This window comes from Dipodomys ordii, unplaced genomic scaffold, assembly GCF_000151885.1.
Source record: "Dipodomys ordii isolate 6190 unplaced genomic scaffold, Dord_2.0 Scaffold82, whole genome shotgun sequence".
Classification (NCBI taxonomy): domain Eukaryota; kingdom Metazoa; phylum Chordata; class Mammalia; order Rodentia; family Heteromyidae; genus Dipodomys; species Dipodomys ordii.
The window spans coordinates 5,725,769-5,745,195 of NW_012267298.1; the positions used below are offsets into that span (position 1 = coordinate 5,725,769).

Consider the following 19,427-nt stretch of genomic DNA (forward strand, 5'->3'; position numbering starts at 1 on the left):
ATAGAGATGCATACTTATAATCCTGCTACATGGGAGGCAGAGTTGAGAGGATCATTGTTCAAGGCTAGCCTAAGCAAAAAGGTCAGTAAGAACCTGTCTCAAAAAAAAAAAAACAACCCACAAACTGTGCTAGCAGAACAGGACTTCATTAATAGCTGCACAGTAGGTAGAGGTAGGAAGATCATGATCTAAGAGCCATGAGAGCATAAGTGAAATACCCTGCAAAAAAATAAAGGACTAAACTTGCCTAACAAGTGAGAGGTCTTAAGTTCAAACCCCACTACCACATATACACAGACCAAAAAACCCCGACAAAACCCAGGATAGTGTTAAATTCAAGAGTGAAGTACTGATGAGGGTATCTGGAAGACTGTTATTTTGTCTCTTCTCCTATTTCTCAAAAAAGAATTTGCCTTATAATAATCACATTGTTTTACTTAATTTTCCAAATTTCTGGTATTTTAATGAACAGTTTTTTAAATAGTTCTTCCTATTTTACAGAATGAGAGGAGCCTTGCCCCAACATGCCACCTCACAAGTAGAGTGTTCACTGTCTTCCTTGTCACATCCCCTGGGACCATCCTGGCTCTCGGGACATGTCTTGGGACATGGTTGGACTACATATTTACAGAATCAAATGCATACCTAAAGTCTTACTTCGTATGAACTTCAGCAAACTCACAAATTTCCAAGGAATGTGCTTAGGGTCATTGAGAATTTGCTGCTTACTGAAGACATGATTCTTTTGAATCATGCACCTTCTGCTAGAGCTGCTGTGACACATAAGGCCCTCATAGGAGCCAGGCCAGCCACCTGCACAGGTGACATCCATAATGTACAGTCCTCCAAGAGAGAAGAGAAAAGAGGGGAGAAGAAGGGTGGGGAGGGGAGGAAGAGGAGGAGGAGAGAGGGAGGGGAAAAAGAGTGAAGGAAGGAAGAGAACAAGAAAGCAGCAGAGGAAGAGGAAGAAGAAAAGAGAGGAGGAAAAGAATGAAGAAAGGAGGGAGAGGACGGAAGGGATGGAGGAGGTAAAGATGGCAGTGGGGAGGAGAAAAAATATATTCAGAAGAATATACTTTCTAGAAAATGATTCTTTTCTGCCCATTTTCCATCAGCCACCCCCTATTGTATAAGTCTGTTTCCCATTACTGTAATGAAATCTCTGAGACTTAGTACTCAATGAAGAAAAGAAATATTCCAGAATTCTGGTGGTTCAAGGTGTGACCCCAGCATCTCCGCGCTCTGGTGAGGTCCTCATGCTGATGGTATCACAGTGGTGGGAGTGGTGTGAAAGGGAGAGAGATTACATGGCCAAATAGGAAGCCAGAGAGACCAACCTGAATATACTTCCAGAGTACTACGCTAAGTCCTTCTGAGGCCTGGGCTTCCAATGGCTTGAGGACATTCCAGCAGGTCCCTCCTTTTAAAGGTCCCAGCAGCCCTTAACCTGTGTAAGCTCCTGAAACACGATCCTAAGTGGGGAAGGGGGGAGGCTGAATCATATCCTACCTGCCCCCATCTACCATCAAGACACTTTGGGAGGAGAACAATACAATACAATAGTGTTTGCCACATTCGATTTTTATGTGCAAGCTGTTTTTATTTACCTTTAGACTGGTACTGATTACACAAACTTATCTGCATTGTTGGATTGAAGTAGGTTAGTCAGGCAGGGGTACATGCAAATAGATCCTGGAATCTGCAGTGTCTCAAAGCACCTCACAGAATCCTCTAATGAAAGCTAATGTTTGAGAACTAATCCCAAAGCATTCATTGCCCATGCTGTCTCTGTCAAGTTCCCCAGTCCATTCCTTGTCAAATGTCAACGTTTGCGAAAGGAAGCCCAATTAATACTGTTTTCATGAGCATATTACCATTATGGATAAAAATGAGATTTTTTTAAATCCATACTCCAATTAGAATTTTTTCTGAACTAATTGTTCACTTCTTCCCAATTAGGCAGTTGATTGCAAGTAGACTGCAAGTTGGGCAGTTTCTGGATATTCCGATGGAAGACATTCATCAGTGATAATCCTCAATGGTTTTCAAATTTTGGCAAATCTAGTCTGGAAAAGGAGTAAAAGAAATGCATAATTCATCCACATTCTCAGGAAATGCAGTAGGATGCAGTCAATGTGTGTGTATGCATACATATGCACACACACACACACATACACACACGCATGCATACACACTAGCTTAAAGATTACAAGTATATATCTTGGTTTTGTCCCTGGAAGTTCTTATTGTTTTCTTCTCTGAAAGATCAAGGAGGTTTTAAACCCTAAACTCATCATAAAACTTGTTAATTTCCATTTCTATTTTAGGATCCTATGAGGTGTTATGGGGGACGGGGCTTGAATTTCATTTCCTAAAGTTTATTCTCTCACCCACCAAGTATATAAATGTACCTTCCTCCATTTAAGAATGGAGAGCCCAATTTTTGTTGCTAGGAAGTTATGCAAAGTCAGCTTGTGACCTCTGATGCTACCCAGCAATGTTGGATACTTGTGATGATCTTCATTTGCAAGGGACACTCGGGTTAATAATGAAAACAATGAATAATCCTCATAGCTGCAAACTTTAAACTGAGGGAGGAAAGAAGTCAAAAGGGAATTTGCTTGTGGTATAAAGAGGGGTAGGAATTGAGAAGAACTCTGGGATAAAAATATAGGCACTCAACATAGCTACCCTTGCACTGTGGGGTCCAGGCATGTGAGGGCTGCTGTCTTCATGTTTGTTGTAGTGACTGCCTTCTGTCTCCTAATAGTCTCATTGCTGATTGATAGAGAAGACTCGTCAGTCATTCTTGACTCCTTGATGTTACTACATTTAGTTTATTAGCTTCTGGATAGGTTTATATAAGAGGGAGAAAGCTGCAAAATCTTTAATATGTAGACATAGAGCTCTTAGCTACAACAGAGGGACTTCAAGTAATGATGCAGCAACTATTTTCAGGTTGATGAATATTTATGGAGCATCTACTATTTTGAAGGCATTGGGGTAGATGCAAAAGTGAAGTCAACAGTCCTTGTTTTTATAGGTCGTAAAGGCAAGAGTGTGTGGTAGATGCCCAGGTGAGCTGGAAATCGTGAAAGACAGAGAGGAAAAAGAGAAGAAAAAGTTAAATTATGTACATAAGTAATCCAAGCAGAGATTTCATCTCATAAGTGAGGCTGTAGATGATAAATACTTATGCCAGAATACAAATATGTTCTATTGTTCATAGATTTTAGTAGAAAACACGTCACTCAGAGTAGTAGCTGGTGCAGTAAAACCAACAGGTGATGGAGTTAGATTTTGCCTCCTCCAGGAAACCTTCACTGACTATCCTCCCCACACTTTCTCATCTCCTGGTTCTATTGTTCTCTGTGCTAGCTCCATATTTATGCTTACCATAGTGAAATACAAAAGTTCTTTGTCCTTTGCACATGTGTTACTCTCATTAGACTCTGAAATCTTGAGTTTGGCTCCATAACTTGGCTTTAGGAAGTTGGCACCTATGGTAGAGATGAGTGAGTGTATGTGTGTATGGGGGTGACTGTTGAGATGTACTGAGAGTCCATTCAATACAGAACATGGTAGAGTTCTCAGTACAGATTTTGTTGGCTAAATAATGTCAATTGAGAAATCAAGGGTAAAAGGTTTAGAAGTCATCTTTCTAAGAGCCTCAGAGTTTATATTCAAATGAAAACTTGGAGAGAGGGCTAAAAATAAAGTAGACTCCTTCCAAACTTTGATTCAAGGGGCTAGCATCAGGACTATAGAAGCGCCTTTATTGAATCTAGAAACTCACGTTGAGAAACTCTGCCCACACCTCAGAACTTCCCTACAAAACGATAGCTTGTTTTTCTAACTAATTCTCCATGCTAACCTACGGACTCAGAGAAGGCAGATTTTTATAATTCTTATGGTTTGACAAACCATAAGAATGTTTTCACTCCTGAAACTTGGATTTTAAAATAGCTCTTTGGATAAAACATCTTTTCATAGATATTTCTCCTGGTTCATTCCTAACTTGTGATCATTTTAGCATGTAAAGCTGCAAATTATGTAGCATCAGCTAAGGCCCACTTCTGCCTCCATAGAGGTCTAGAAACAAACAGACAGGTAGAGGGATGAAAGTAGGGATCTCTGAAGACAGTTTTAAACAAATACCGCTAACTTTAAGGAATGATTAATGAACGAGGATTTGGGGCCACTCCACCCCCAGGCCCAATTTTCTAACTATCCACTTAAATATATCTTAGCTATAGCAAGATCTAACTTCAGACACGTGAATGGCCAAGAAATTATTGGCAGTGTCTCTCAAAGTGTCACTAAATCAATATTGCCTAGAGTTGTAAACACAATACATCTTCACTCAACCCCATTGTGATTTCAAAGTCAACACAGAGATTTCATAAACAGAGAAGCAGAGTGTCAAGAGCGAAGGCCAAGAAAGTAATTTGAATTGCAGACTTTGATCCCCAAGCCAGGGATGCTGGCTCTGCAACTGTGGTGTACTGAAGGGCATTGACACTTTCCATACTGTAATGAATGATGCTAGAAGAACGCTTAAAATTCTGTAAGCACTCTCCAACCAGAGGCCCCAGGAACCCTCTGAAAGAGGCTGCATTCTGGCAGACAGCACAAAGGGGATGAGAAGTGAGGGATTGGGTGGGGGGTCATTAGGAAAGTAAGAGAAGGTCAAGAAATCACAGCTCTTAACCAAGACCATTTCATGGGCAGCTTGCCAGCTATTGGGCAAGTGGAAGATAAGGCTCTCTTAATAGGAGGTATCTATAAAGCACAATGCTTTGAATCTACAAAGGTACTTGCAAAACCATTGATAAAGACACTCATCATGTGTTTTGTAAGTCCTATGACCTTGTTTTAACGCTGTTTATTTTAAGAAGTCAAGGGGCAGGATGAGAACACTATTAGATTTAAGCAGTAACAGAAACCATTCCTCAGCATAAATGAGTGGGACCTTTCCTGCACATTGTCAGCACCATCTATTTCTCAGAAGAACTTGGCATCTGATATTCTATGCTAGGATTGGTGGCCAGACAATGATGTGATGCCACCACAGCAGCACTTACCGAGTATAGGTGGTGGCCCTGAAGTAACTGCCAAAGCTGAAAAGCAGTGATCGCACAATATCTTGAGTAGAAAAGAGAAACATTAAAAAAAGAAAAAAAACTAAATGACTCAAATGAAATACAGGAATCAGAGTAGAAATTTAAGAAAAGTTACTTACAAGCTGTAGTTATCATTGATGCACATGTAAAGACATTGGCTAGTACTCCACCTAGAAGCCATCTGAAATGACAGGATTGCTTAGATTTAGCATTCTAACTCTTCATCTCCAACCTGTGCCATGTTCTTTTAGACATACTGTAGTGATGGTGGACTGGCAAGGTGATAGACATAAAAGGGAAAAAAGAAGACAGAAATATACTCTTGTGGAAATAGTGAAGTGATATTTAATAGAGATACACAAGTAATTCAATAGAAAGGGCAGTCCTTTCAGCAAATAAAACAATTGGATATTCACAGGTAAAACAACAAATTCTCAGGAAGTGGAGAGAGCTTCAACTGGTAGAGTGGTAGCCTTGAGCAAGAAAAGCTAAAGAACAGTGCTTAGGCCTGAGTTTAAACTCTAAGCTGGCACACACACACACACACACACACACACACACACACGAACAAACTCTCACAAATAATTTCATACACAAAGTTTAACTTAAAATGAGTGGGAAATGTAAAAGGATAAAAATTGAAGAAGAAATTGTAAATGGAAAACTTTAAGACTTTGGCTTTGGCAACAAGTTGTGAAATCCAACCCAAATGCACAATTTGTGATAGAAAAAATGACAAACTGAATGTTATGAAAATTAAAAAAGCAAATGCCAAAAGGATGAAGTCAGTGCACAATTTGGGAGAAAATATTTGTAAACCATATATGTGATGAAGCACTTCTATCTAGCATGTATAAGAACAATTAAAACTCAATAATAAAGCAAATAATCCATGTACGAATGGTGAAGGAGCCATAGTCCTAGCTATTTGGGAGGCTGAGATCTGAAGGATCATGGTACAAGACCAGCCTGGGCAGAAAATTTCTTTAGACTCCATCTCCAAATGAACCAGCACAAAACATGGCTAGAGGCAAGACTTAAGTGATAGAGGGCCAGCCAAGAAAATCTGAAGCCCTGTTTTTTTTGTTTTGTTTTTATGTTTTTACCTCAGTATCACAAAAGAATGAAAGATCTGACAGGTAGTGAACATTTAAACAGCAAGAGACAAGAGACCACTGCACAACCATTAGAGTAGTTAAAAATCTTCAAAAGGCCAACACCAAATGCTAGTGAAGATGCTGAGCTGCAGGAAGTCCCATCTATTGCTGTTGAGAATAAAAATGGTGAAAACACCTAAGAAAATAATTTAGCATTGTCTTGCAAAATTAAGTGTAAGTTTATTATAGAATCCTAAAATACCATGTCTTGGTATGTACCCAAACTGAATTAAAACTTTATTTTTAAATCCATGTAATCCTTTGTAGAAACTTTATTGAAAGTTTTTTAAAACTGGAAGCAACCAAGATGTTTTTCAACACATGAATATATAAATGAAACAAAACATACCCGTACAATGAGCTATTATGTAGGAACAAAAAAGGAATGAGGTATTAGAATATTATATTTATTGTTGTTATAACTTGATACATTATAAAAACATTGCAACTAAGAGAGGCAAGTAATTTTCCATATTAAATGTAAGCAAAATGCTCTACAAGAGAATTCATTCTGGCAGAATAAGGAATTAAAAAAGACAGTGGTGGGAAAATATGTAGCTCCATAAGGAGCAACATTGAATGTGAAATTTTCCTGTTTTCACTAATGATCAAATTGGATTTTATGCTGACTTTTCTCATGGTTAGACACAATCTCATGACTGTGTTCCGGCTCTATGCAATCAACAAAATATCCCCCTACTGATGTTGACTTCATTCACTTGAAGTAGAACGGGCCAGATCTTAACCATGATAAAGACACCTTTTCTTCTTCTTTCCTTTCTCTCTCTTTGGGAACATGTTTCTAGATACAACTCACACTCAATAGATAAGGGCTTCCTAGCTCTCCAATATTGGGGATAGTATATGAACAAATTAACCTGAGAGAAACATTTCGTTAATGTGTTCCTATGGAACAAGTTGATCAGGGCTTCCTGAAACTTGAAAATTTGTAAGAATTTTTGAGATCACTGTGGGATCTCACTAAGCTTTATTCTACAAAGGCACATCATGATCTTCCAACTTGGAAGAATATACGATGCAGAATTTTGCAAATCTATTTTTAACCATTGGACCTCCCGCCTTCTGTTTGTTTGGTCCTATTGTGAACCAAAAAAAAAATGCTTCTCAATGCTTATAATTAACTGGGAAGCCTATTTTAAAATGCTGATTCTCACTAGGCCTAAATTAGTATACTAAGGGATAGAATCTAACACTTGATATCTGAAGGGTAGCCACCTCAAGAAATGTGAAGAATTGGACCCTCCAGAGAGACAAGACTTGAGAATAAGCAACACCTGCTGACCAGAATTCAAGGACCATCAGCTTCTAGGGCTGAATTTTTTGTGTTTGTCTAGTTGATTCAACAAATATCAATGAGGGTTTTGGCATGCAGGGTAGAGAAGTGACACACAAAAAGTCTGTTCTCAGGTTGCTCACATTCTGGTTGCCAGAGTTAGAGCAATGACATATAGACACTTGAACCTTTATTAGGTCAAGGGGTAATAAGTTCACTGACGAAAAGTAAAGCAAAGGGTACGTGCGCTAGAAAGTGATATGGTATTTACACATGGTGTCAGGAAAGGCCTCTCTGATGATGTCATCACATTTGAACCTATTCCTGAAAGAAGCAAGGGTGCGTGCTATGAGGCAGGCTACCTGGAGAAGATTTGTACCAGGTAGAGAGACCATCAGAGGCAAAGGTCACGGAGTCACGAGTGAACTTAACACTACTAAGAACTGACCACTGCCCTGGAGTTTTGGACAAAGAAAAGTTGGAAAGGCATGACAAGGCAATGTGGGGCAGAAGGTAAAGCAGAAACACACTTACAGTCACACCTCATCATTGCATTCTGATGGAGATGTCCTGGACACTCTATGTGTGGAGAGAATGTAAAAGTTCTCAGAGTCAAGATGGAGTCACTTGTGTCTAACAAAAATCCTAACAGAAAGTAAACAGGGCTAGAAAGTTATGAAGAAAGTGTTTTTGCATATGATTGCTTGGTGGTGACCATCACAAAAGACTGCCAGAACCAGAACCATATGTTTGCATGTAACCATAGCAACTGCATATAAAAAGTGCTTTTACCAGGACACTTGGCCCAAGTGTCCTCTTCCCCTTGTCTCCACCTCGTTCTTTGAATATTTAATCTACCCAGAGTTTACCACATTTCCATTACAGGGCCACAGCTACTCCCAGCTAAGTATCTTTACTCTTTGGTAAATCTTTTTCTGATGGTTCTTTTTCAGACTGAGGAATTTTAGGATGAAAAATACAATAGGAAAAATGAAATCTCAGTAGAGACTCTTTGTTTCCCACTGGGGACATCCAATGTCCTTGAGTTCAGGAAGGGGCACTTGCACTGGATCTGTGGCCTTTCAACAAAGGATAACACATGATATCATAAGTAAAATATACTAGCTTCTCTATGTTTTGTTGAAGAAAGAAAAGAGGAAGGTACGAGGTAGGAAAGCACTTACCCCTGTAGATAAATTAATAAATCTCAGCCATACTGCTACCTGAAATGCTTCATGGAAGAAGGCAAGAAAATCATCCATCAATTACAGACTCATTCATTATAAAACACCGCTGCATGAAAAGAAAATCTAAATTACCTTGCACAGGCACAAATAATGAAGCACAAGGCAAGCAGGACTGCTTGAAAGGAAGCCTCTCGAATCAGACAGGGTTCTAAGAGGAGGAGCAAATGCAAATGAGTTAGAAACCACTGTCATTAAATAAGCTGGGAACAACAAATTCATACTAAGGCTTCTCCTCTAAACAGTCTTCAAATGTATGTCAGTTCAAGCAATTAGCAATAAAGAACAAGATAGAATCACATAATGTCATATGGGGGCCATTCGTTAAAAACAGTCTACAAATAATCAGTTTCCTCTGTATTATAAAATAAAAGACAGGTTATACTACTTAACACAATTTTGGATTCTCCTTTTGCTTTCCCATTGAGGAAAGACTTTATAGAGTTCATGCTAATGTCAGGACTCTGAAGATGATGATAATGATGGTAATAGTAATGATGCCTAATATTTGTACAATGCCTAGCGATTCACAAGTAGCTTTCCTATACGAAGGTGATTTTATCAGCACAATGCTCATATAAGATGGCACCAATTATCTCAGGTCTGAAATGAGAAGAGCATGACTGAGAAAAATGATGAACTTGTCCAAGGCCACATAGCTATGAGGTACGGATGCCAAAACAACATCTAGATAGAACACAGTGTTTTGTCTAAAGTGGGGGCAGGAAAAGACAGTTGCAACTTAGCATGCTGGGAGGCTCTAAAGATCCAAAAAGAGAACACGAATTATGAAATATTTGTCCTTGCAAAACTCTTTCCAGTCAGTGAAATAATTCAGCCACCTGGCAAGCCACATTACAAATGAATGCAAAGCCTCCAGTAGTTATAAATATGAGAATTAAATCACTTGTCAACCTGAGTATTACTTTTTTCACTTGAAAGAAATCTGAACTGGTTTAAGGACTTCCACATAAAGATTTTAAAAGAATTCATAAACATCTCAACTAAGTTTTGCCATGCTTTAAAAACTCAGTTTTCTAAGAGCTGTTTAAAACTAGGAATAACTATGCTATGAGTGTATTTATTCTGGATATTCATTCTGTGAATGAAGACTGAATCAGCTACCAAAGCTACTTAGACCAGAATGTGGGCGGAATCCTGAAGCCTGGTAATAGAGGGGGTAGCAGTAGTAAACTATGTCCCTGTATATGTATAGTAGTACTTTATGCACACTGTGGATTAAATACATCAGTGAGGGTTCAATTGAACATTTAACCATGCTCCTAAAGTCTATCTCTAGTTTTCACCTCCCTTGATTTCATGTGGAGTTTGGAAAACATTTCCTAATAGAAACAAATCTAGCTGGAAAAATTGAAAAGAGCACTAGACATGGTATTGAAGGTAAATGGGCTGTTGGGTGATTTTGGCTCTCCCTTAGCTGTCAGTTGTTCTCTGTGTTGCTATCCTCCCTTCATATTTCCCTTAGAACTCTTACCATTTCATTTAAAATTCCTGGTTTATTTCTCTATTTTCTCTCACTTGGCTGCACACTGTTGACAGAAGCAGCATGGAGGTTTTCCTTGAAGAATCATCTACCTCATCTACCCTTTGTCTACTGTGTGGTGTAGACAGAATGACTAAGTTCACTGCTTTCCAAGCATTTGATCCATCCCCAGACTCTTGGAGCCTCACATGCTTATCACCAAAGGCCTCGATTTTGCCATGTGAATGGACCCCTTCAAGAACGAACTCTAGGCCTCTAGTCTTAACTCCAGACTGGTAGAATATTGCTCTCTTTCTCTGTACTGAACTGGAACTGGCAAAGGTGTAAGCCCCAAGCCAGTAGAGCCATGGTGGAGAGATGATCTTTTGCAGAGCCACACAAACACAGGAGGGAAGAGATGCCAGAGGCAGGGAACTAAAGACTCCTCAACTCCATGTTCCAGAATTTTCATTGGCACTAGTTCACAAGCTCCATTTGATGAACCGTTGTATGTTGAGTTTCACCCCATGGAACTGGAAAACCCTGATGAACACAGTTGATGGCATACATGCTGATGTTCTCAGCATGTAGGACAGCATCTGGAATTGAGTGAACATGCAAAAGGAAGACATGGAGGACTGAATGAATGCAAACCTTGTCCACTCAGATGACATAGCCTACTGAGAAAAAGGAAAACAAATAGTCTAGTAGAGCTATCCATATAGACTCCCAAGAGTCCTGGGGGAGGGGGTGTTCATGAGGAAGAGTAGGGGCATCCAGGTATAGCAGGTACAGTATTACAGACAGTAAAAATCATGCACTTGTCCTTTCAAAAATCCTTGCAGGGTACCAAGGCTACATGGCCTGTCTGAGTGGCAGTATTTTTTATATGTGTGCAGAACTGGCACACTTATTAACTGGTCCACTACAATCAGGGGGGACTTACTCTGTACCAAGCACCATGTGGGATGTTTAGAATTCAAGGCTGATTATTATCTGGTGCTCATCTTTACATTTTTGTTTTTTGTCGTTGTTGATCGTGGGGCCTGAACTCTGGGCCTGGGCACTGTCCCTCAGCTCTTTAGCTCAAGGCTGAGCCACAACACCACTTCTGGGTTTTTTTGCTTATGTGATGCTGAGGAATCGAACCCAGTACATCATGCATGCAAGGCAAGCATTGTACCACTGAGCCACCTTCCCAGTCCCCTCATTACATCTTTAAAAAGCTCAGATCTTGATAAGGGAGACATAGAAGAAAGCACGTAATAATAGTAGAGATAATGGGCATGAAAGAGAAGGGAGCCACAGAGCCCAGAGAAGGGTGGATTCCTGTGGAGGTGGTTATTGAGTAATCTCATTAAATGTTGATAACCTGGCCACTATCAAAATAATAGAATGTTACCTTCTGAATCATTATATTATCTGCAGAGGAAACTTAAAAAAATACTTTAACAAGGCTAGGCAAAGTAGCTCATGCCTGTAATCCTAGCTCCTTGGGAAGTAAAGATTTGGAGGATCATAGTTATAGCTGGTTAGCCTAGACAAAGACTTGGCAAGACCTCAACTCTACCAATAAAATCTGGGTGTGGTAGTATAGGCCTGTCATCCCAGCTATGTGGGAAACATAAATAGGAGGATCAAAATCCAGGCTGGCCCAAGCATAGATGGGAAATCGTATCTCAAAACAACAAAAATGGAAAGGGGTATGACACAAATGGTAGAGTGTCAATGCAAGGTCCTGAGTTCAAACCACAATACCACTAGACAAACAACAAAACTCCTTTAAGACTTTGTAACAACCTCGTTGGGAACTTAATGCATAGGGCATATGGACCTTGGGAGTTGAAAGAATGATCATTAATGTCAGTCTTTATGACTTTGTAAAGGCAAATGGAATGAAACCAATCTCCACGTAATCTCAATCTTATGTAATAATATCCTCACATTTGGTGACTGTTCAGTAGACCTGACAGTGCCTTGTGTGGATTATTTTCATCATTATGAGACAGGAGCTCGGATTGGCTCCGTGTGCAGATGGAAATGCTAATTTTCAGAGTCTGGTAAACCCCAAAGATCATTCATAGGATTGTGGCTAAGAGTGGGGAGTGGGGCTTTGAATTTTGGCAAGCCGAAGGCAGAACCAACACAGATGCAACACAGAATCCAAACATGATTAAGCCAGTATCAGCATACTCGAGGTTTGGAGACAGGCTTGTGGAACATACTCTTTCCAGATTTGACAGGAAATACCAATACCTGTAGTTCTTTCATTTTACCTGCAAGGCACACAACATTAAATGGTTTCCTAATGTCTTTCCTTTTCTTCTTCTTTTTATAGAGTATGTCAAATACACAGCCAAATATAGGGAAATAGGAGACCTGTGGTCCCTCTTTTCAGCTTTATTAAAACCTAGTGTTTCACAAGATGGTTTTTGAAAAAAATAAAACACTGTGGAACCAATACTTCTGCTGCCTCTACGATGACAACCAAAGGCCAGTTCCCTCCTAGAAGCGCCTCCCTTACGCTCCAGCAGGCCCAGGCCCCCTCCTCCTGCAGGCTGCCCTCAAGTGCACATGAGTCACTGCTATGCTATGTCATTCTCAGGCACCGAAAGGAAGGAAATCAGTGGGTGTGACAAAGATTTAAAATAACTCACTTGAATGATCCAGAATGTTCTCTTGGAAGTGTTCAGATGCTCTCCTAAGAGGCTGAAGAGGGCTGTCCTGGGAGATTTCTCTGAGCTGCTGTGATAGGAGGCGGCTTGAGGAGGAGGCTTCCACAGTCTCTCCAAGCTTCTCCAACTCCCACTCCTCAGCTGGAGGACAGTCAAAATTATCTCCTGGAAAAGCAGAAGGGCTCATTCTGTAAGAGTGTGTGTGTGTGTGTGTGTGAGAGAGAGAGAGAGAGAGAGAGACAGACAGACAGACAGACAGACAGACTCTAGAGAGACAGCGAGAGAGACAGAGAGAGACACAATGACACAGAGAGACACAGAAAGACATAGAGAGAGACAGGGGAGGGGAAAGGAATGTGTTTTGTAACTGCTCAATGCTTGGTCTTAACAACTCAAATAGCAACCCTGATCCATTGTTACAATGCAATAGTAGGATTTCTGGATGTGATGGTATTTCCATTGGTTCTCGCCCTCAAAGGCTGAACAGAAAGGTCTTTGGTGCAGAGATAAGCAATGGTCAGAGACCTGCAAGTTTAGTGAAGGTAGCCGAATGCCATTTGGTCAGAATTAAAGCAACTCAAAGGAGCCTAGGGGAAGGTGAAGCTAGAAATACACCTTGAAGCTCAGTCATGAAGCCAGTGACTTCACACCTGAAGAGCGGAGAAGGCACACTGCAGGCAGAAGTGTGATGGAGCATGCCTGAGAAAGAGAAGCAGAGTTCACACAGTCACGCAGCATTTGTATATGGTTAACAAAGTATATCATTTTGACATATAATGAAATCCAAGTGACTCTGGAAGAATGTCATGAAATGGTATCATGTAGAGAAGGACACTTGGGTGAAGGATGTGTGGTGAGTAGATGAACCTCACATATTTATATCATTCATCATCATAGTAAAGCCAGCTACTTCACTGATTCAACCTTGATTGAATGTGACTATGTATCAGGAACTGGCTGCACTTCTAAAAAGCAATAGTAGATTAGACAGATGTCACCTCTGCTCACATGCAGCTTATAGTTTCATAAGAAACAGAATGGGAGAATAACTTGTGACAGGTATCATTAGGAAGGCCTCCTTCCATAAAATACATACTGGCTAAAATACTGTACACTAAACATCTTCTTTGTTATTTGATTCAAAGAGGCTGTTTAATGTATACATAGTTTCATGAATCGGTATTAATTCTATGATATCCCTAACATTAATCTAATACTCCTTCCATAAAACAAGCTAGTTCATCTAATAACCATATATCACAAAGTTTCAAATATGCCAGGTTACTCCAGAGTAATAACTGGTGTCTTCAACATGAGCTCATTAAGGAATGCTATTTTATCATCATCTTGATTGGATTTTATTAGAAAGGATACATGTTGAGAATATCCCTCAGCTACATGCAAGTTTAGCTTTACAGCTCAGACTCTCTGCATGTCTCTGATTTGATTCATCTAGCATGTAACCATTCTCTAGGTTTTATCTTTGCTGGTCCTTGTGATATCTACTCAAGGGTCTAACTTTATTCCCATGTATGACCTTAGGCAAGAACTTGAGGCAGAGATAATTAAATTTGATCCACTCATAGATAGTAGGAAGAAGTCTTGTATGGGATGCAGATGTTTCCTGGGCTAATATCTAAAAGATGGCACATATCCAATATTTTTAACTATGAAGCTTAAAAGAAAAGGACATTCCTAGGGGGACAAACCAAGGAAATTCAGAATTCTAAACAAGAACTGTGGTTAAAGCTACTCAGATGAGTGGAAAAGGCTACTTACAAGCCCTAGTGATCAAAAGACTGATTCAAAGAACTCCACAAGAACTGGGGAAATGCCTTAGACTGAAGAGAAATAGAAAATTATAACTCAGTTTCTGCAGGGACACAAATGTCTATTTGCCTAATAAAAAAGTTAGGTCAAACAGCAAAAGAATGTTCAGTAGTTCAGGGAAAAAGAATGAACTGTCTCCCTAAGATTTTTTAAAATGGTTATTAGGATAGGTTAAAATCTGTACTAATCTGAGAAGCTGATATTAATAAAAAGTCTGAGGTTTATAGTAGCCCTGTGATGTCTGCAAAAAAGGCAATTGAGAAACTCTTCCAACTTAAGCTGTGCAGCTTCCCACAGAGAAAGCTCAAGGAAGATGAGGCCACAAGCCAAAGTTACAAACTGTCCAAGAAGATAATCACCCATGGGCAAGGAAAATAAATACAGGAATACAGGAAAAGAGAGCTCTAGACTAGCAGATGCTTGGGGGGCATCTTCAAGCTTTGAGCAGTGGGTGTAGTGTTTGAGGAAATTGTCCTAACATCTTTTTACCTTGGATAAACGCTGAAATAGACTTGTAAAATTATTTTTAATCCATACAATCTTTTTTTATCTAACTAAGACCATCAGTTCTAAGATCCACATGAATTTTGGTTTTATCACTAAAAGAAATGCTCAAGTTATCTAAATATTTGACAGATACTTAACAAATCCATCTATTGTAAGCCATCCAGAGAGATGGGAAGTATACAAGGTAGAAAACCCAGATATTTTGCCAAAGGAGGTTAAAATATTAGGTTATAAGTCTGTGCACATAACAGTCACCAGAAGGAAGCAGTAATAAAGAGACTGCTCTTTGGATGTAAACAGATAGCATTTTTTTAAAAGGTGGTTTGGGGAAGCTGCAAACACTTGGGCTTCAGAAAGACCAGACCATGAATTTATTCTTACTTCTATTTCTGTTTGGTATTTGGGTTTTTATTTTTACTGTTTGCGTCTTTAAAAATTAGTGCATATTAAAGTTTCAACACAGTTCATGGTGATATGTCTGTACATGAATGAATGTTCTTTGATCAAGTTGTCCTGTCTATTTACTCTTCAGATTGTAAATCATAGTAAGTGTAATACAGGCACTTTGCTTAATTATCTGACCCCAGGTTTCCTCATCTACAAAATAGGACAACAGTTTCCATTTTTCAGTTTTGTTGTGATAATTAAATGGGACAAGGACAAATGTAGACACTTGAAATACAGTATGGTGGGGGAGAAACAAAAGCAATAATCATGGTAATAAATAGAGTTATCAGCAGAAGGTCAGGTGGCTTGGTGGGGGTAGGAGGGCACTGGTAAGTTATTAAAGGCTGGCTTGAAATGGAAAAGGAGTGCTCAACAATTTTCAACTCTAGCATAAAAGGAGCTTGTTATCCAACCTTGGAAAGGGGATTGTTTTCCTTTGAATTGAGCATAGAGGATATTGCCCTACCATAAAAGACTTGTCCTGTTTCTAAACACCTCAAGGTACAGGGTTTATCAAATATGGTCCATTTACTATATGACAACATGCCTTCTTGAAGAAAGCATTCAAAGGGAAGAAAAGGACTGTTACCACTGCCACCTGTCCCCTTGCAAAGCTGATTATTCACAGCACAAGGATCTCCAGGAAACACACACTGGAAGTGAAGCAGGTAATAGCCAAGGGGTTAGTACCAAGAACAACAAAAGACACAGGAAGAGCTAAGGGAATTCAGAAGACTTTCTGTAGCATGTCGTAGAAATTTCAACAGGAATGTCTGGGAAATCTGAGCAGCCCTCCTTAATAAATAGCAAGGCTTTCTCACTTGGATAGCTGGTGGGGGACATCTGGAGCATAAAATGACTAATGAAAGACATGGACTGTGGCAGGCCATAGCGACACCCCAGAGAAGATGCTAAGCTAGAAAATTCTGGCAACTACAGCAAGAATAGATGTGAAGACAAACACCTCAAGGGCGTAGGGCAGGGAGATCTATTTATTTTTCAGTGCATTCATTGCCCACATGGCCCTGTGCAAGGAGCTGGGGGATACCAATCCAATTACATCTGCTGCATCCTGCTTCTGGAGGAGACACAGGCCAACGAGAGAGCCCTGCAAAGGCCAAGAGGCCATTGTTGTGATGAGCGCTCACCCAGGTCATCGGGTGGAAGTTTAGGAAGTTTAGGTGTCTGTCTTTGAAAATCTGGGGAGGCTTCACAGAGGAGGCAGTGATGAAATGGAAATATGGAGGATGAGTAGCAGTTCTTCTAGAAAATGGCAGGAAGAGAATAGACCAGGCAGAGGAGGAGGAGGTGAGGGAAGAAGGAGGAGGATGCAGAAGTCTCAAGACCTCAGTCTGTGAGGCATCATGGGAGCTCAGGCTCTGCATGGCTAGAGGTAGACCTGTGAGATGGTTCTGGCTGGAACACTGGAACATGAACGTTGGAGCTCTGGGAAATGGTGACAAAAAGGAGATGTGTCTGTTTTTCCTGGTTGTACCTGCTCTTGTCCAAACACCCTCCTCTCTACCTGCACAGAATCATAATAAATGCTTTTATAAAATGATTGTGTAAATAGAGATTAAATGATGGGTAATTGGTATGATTTTTTTTTCTTATCAGTCATAAAGCTTGAACTCTGGGCCTGAGCTCTGTCTCTGAGCTCTGTTTGTTCAAGGCTAGGGCTCTACCACTTTGAGCTACAGCACCACTTCTGTTTTAGAATCTCATGGACTTTCCTGCCCCAGTTGGCATCAAACGATGGTCCTCAGATCTCAGCCTCCTGAGTAGCTGGGGTTATAGGCATGAGTCACCAGTGTCCAGCTAATTTTTATGATTTTTACTGTATCATCTCCCTCACTAGACTGAAAAACTTCTCAAGAAACAGGTCACGCTATTTGTCTTAGTATCTAGCTAACCCCTAGTGAGCACTCACTAGACTTACTATGTGACTGAATGGAGAGTTATGAGGGGGGTGGTGGTTAAGGCAGGTTTGTAGGCTAAAGGCTAATCTGAGTCTGTTATAATTGAGTAACAGTAAATGTGGAGATATTCAGTCAGTTTTGAGCCCTGTGAAAGATTGAAAAGACCTGAGACTAAGTTGCTGAGGGAGCAGAATGGCCTCATTGTCCAGCTTGAGGACTCAGTCTGCCAGTGGCCCTATGTACAATGGAAACTGACTAGCCTTTGGCTGGGGAATTCCTGCCAAGTCCCTAGGTTCCTCCCTAACCTCATCCTACCAATAACTTGTGGCCATATGACAAAGCAGTCTGTGGAAGCATCCTTGCTGTTGCCATAGAGAAAGAAAGAGATAGAACATGGAATATGCAAATCATCTACTAAGGACCACACCTAAGAGGAGGTCCTGAATCAATGGTAACTGCAGCACACATGTGGTAGACAAAATCCTGGGATGAATGGGTAAAGAAATTGGGGATATGCACACAATAGAATGTCGTTCCCCTTAAATAAAGAAGGAACTTCTCCCACATGAAACATAAACTTACCCATCAGACAGTGTGGTAAACAAAATAAGCCAACCACAGAAGCACAAATACCATGTAGGTCACTCCTAGGAGGATCTAAATAACTAAACACATAAAATCAGGAAATACAATAGCCTTGCCAAGATCTGGGAAGGCAAGGCTTAGGAAAAATGGGAAATGCAGACTTTTAATTATGTTAAATGGATGAATTCCAAAGAGTTGCTGTACAGAATCTTGCACAGTTAATGAGATGGTATTCAGTTAAGAAAGTAACACACATCTTACGTGTTCTTACACATACACTGCACAAAGAACCATTGGGGAATATTAGATATGATCATTATCGTGATGGTAGTGATGGTATCACAAGGGGGCACATGTGCAACTCATCAAATTGCCAACATTTAATATGTGTAATTCTTGTATCTTAATCATATCTTATTGGAGCTATTTAAAAACAAAAAAGCTAGATGATGGCCAAATTAATAAGGAAGTGAGGAAAAACTGGGAACTTCCATGGCTGAGTAGATATGCACGAGAGGCTGGGAAGAGGTAGACAAGACTGTGACAACAGTAAGATCCTGTGCTGTGTCCTCAAGCTTCCTGGATGGAATGTAGAGCTTTCTCATTGAAAACTGGATGAAAATAAAAAGCTGTGGAAGTGGTGCTGTGGCTCCAAGAGGTAGAGCACTAGCCTTGAGCAAAAGAGCTCAGGGACAGTGCCCAGGCCCTGAGTTTAAGCCCACAACCCAAAACAAACAAACAAACAAAAAATCCCCACCAAAAAACAAAAAGTAAAATTGGTCTATTTGGGGCTGGGATGTGGCTTAGAGGTAGAGTGCTTGCCTGGCATGCAGGAAGTCCTGGGTTCAATTCCTCAGTACCACATAAACAGAAAAAGCCGAAGTGGTGCTGTGGCTAAGAGGTAAAGTGCTAGCCTTGAGCAAAAGATGCCCAGGGACCGTGCCTACGCCCAGGTCAAGCCTCAGGATTGGCAAAAAAGAAGTGTGTTCTATGTGGAGTATTGGAAATTTTATACAGAATTTCTAGGAAGAAGAGATGACATTAAACACAGAAACTACAATCCCTAAGATTAAAAACTGACCAAAGATTTTTTTTTTCATCTCTGAAAGGTCATGATTTGGCCCCAACTCCCAATTTCCTTGACTGGTAACAACAAATAACAA

The 19,427-nt window shown here is 40.2% G+C and overlaps 1 protein-coding gene across 8 annotated transcripts in view; it reads right to left on the reverse strand.

The window, feature by feature from the left end:
- Positions 1 to 1,577: 1,577 nt before the first annotated feature.
- Positions 1,578 to 19,427, reverse strand: part of Tmem71 (transmembrane protein 71) — a 51,292-nt gene continuing 33,442 nt past the window's right edge. For 2 of the 8 annotated variants that reach the window (XM_013025162.1, XM_013025160.1), the window contains exons 7-11: positions 12,959 to 13,141; positions 8,894 to 8,969; positions 5,243 to 5,304; positions 5,085 to 5,145; positions 1,578 to 2,066 (exon numbers count right to left, since the gene is read on the reverse strand). In XM_013025162.1, the coding sequence (XP_012880616.1) occupies positions 2,036 to 2,066; positions 5,085 to 5,145; positions 5,243 to 5,304; positions 8,894 to 8,969; positions 12,959 to 13,141 (413 nt within the window). In that variant the 3' untranslated portion in view covers positions 1,578 to 2,035. Of the gene's footprint in view, positions 2,067 to 5,084; positions 5,146 to 5,242; positions 5,305 to 5,331; positions 5,396 to 7,930; positions 8,806 to 8,893; positions 8,970 to 12,958; positions 13,142 to 19,427 lie in introns of those variants that run through there. The other 6 variants (XM_013025161.1, XM_013025167.1, XM_013025163.1 and 3 more) reach the window with 6 other exon arrangements.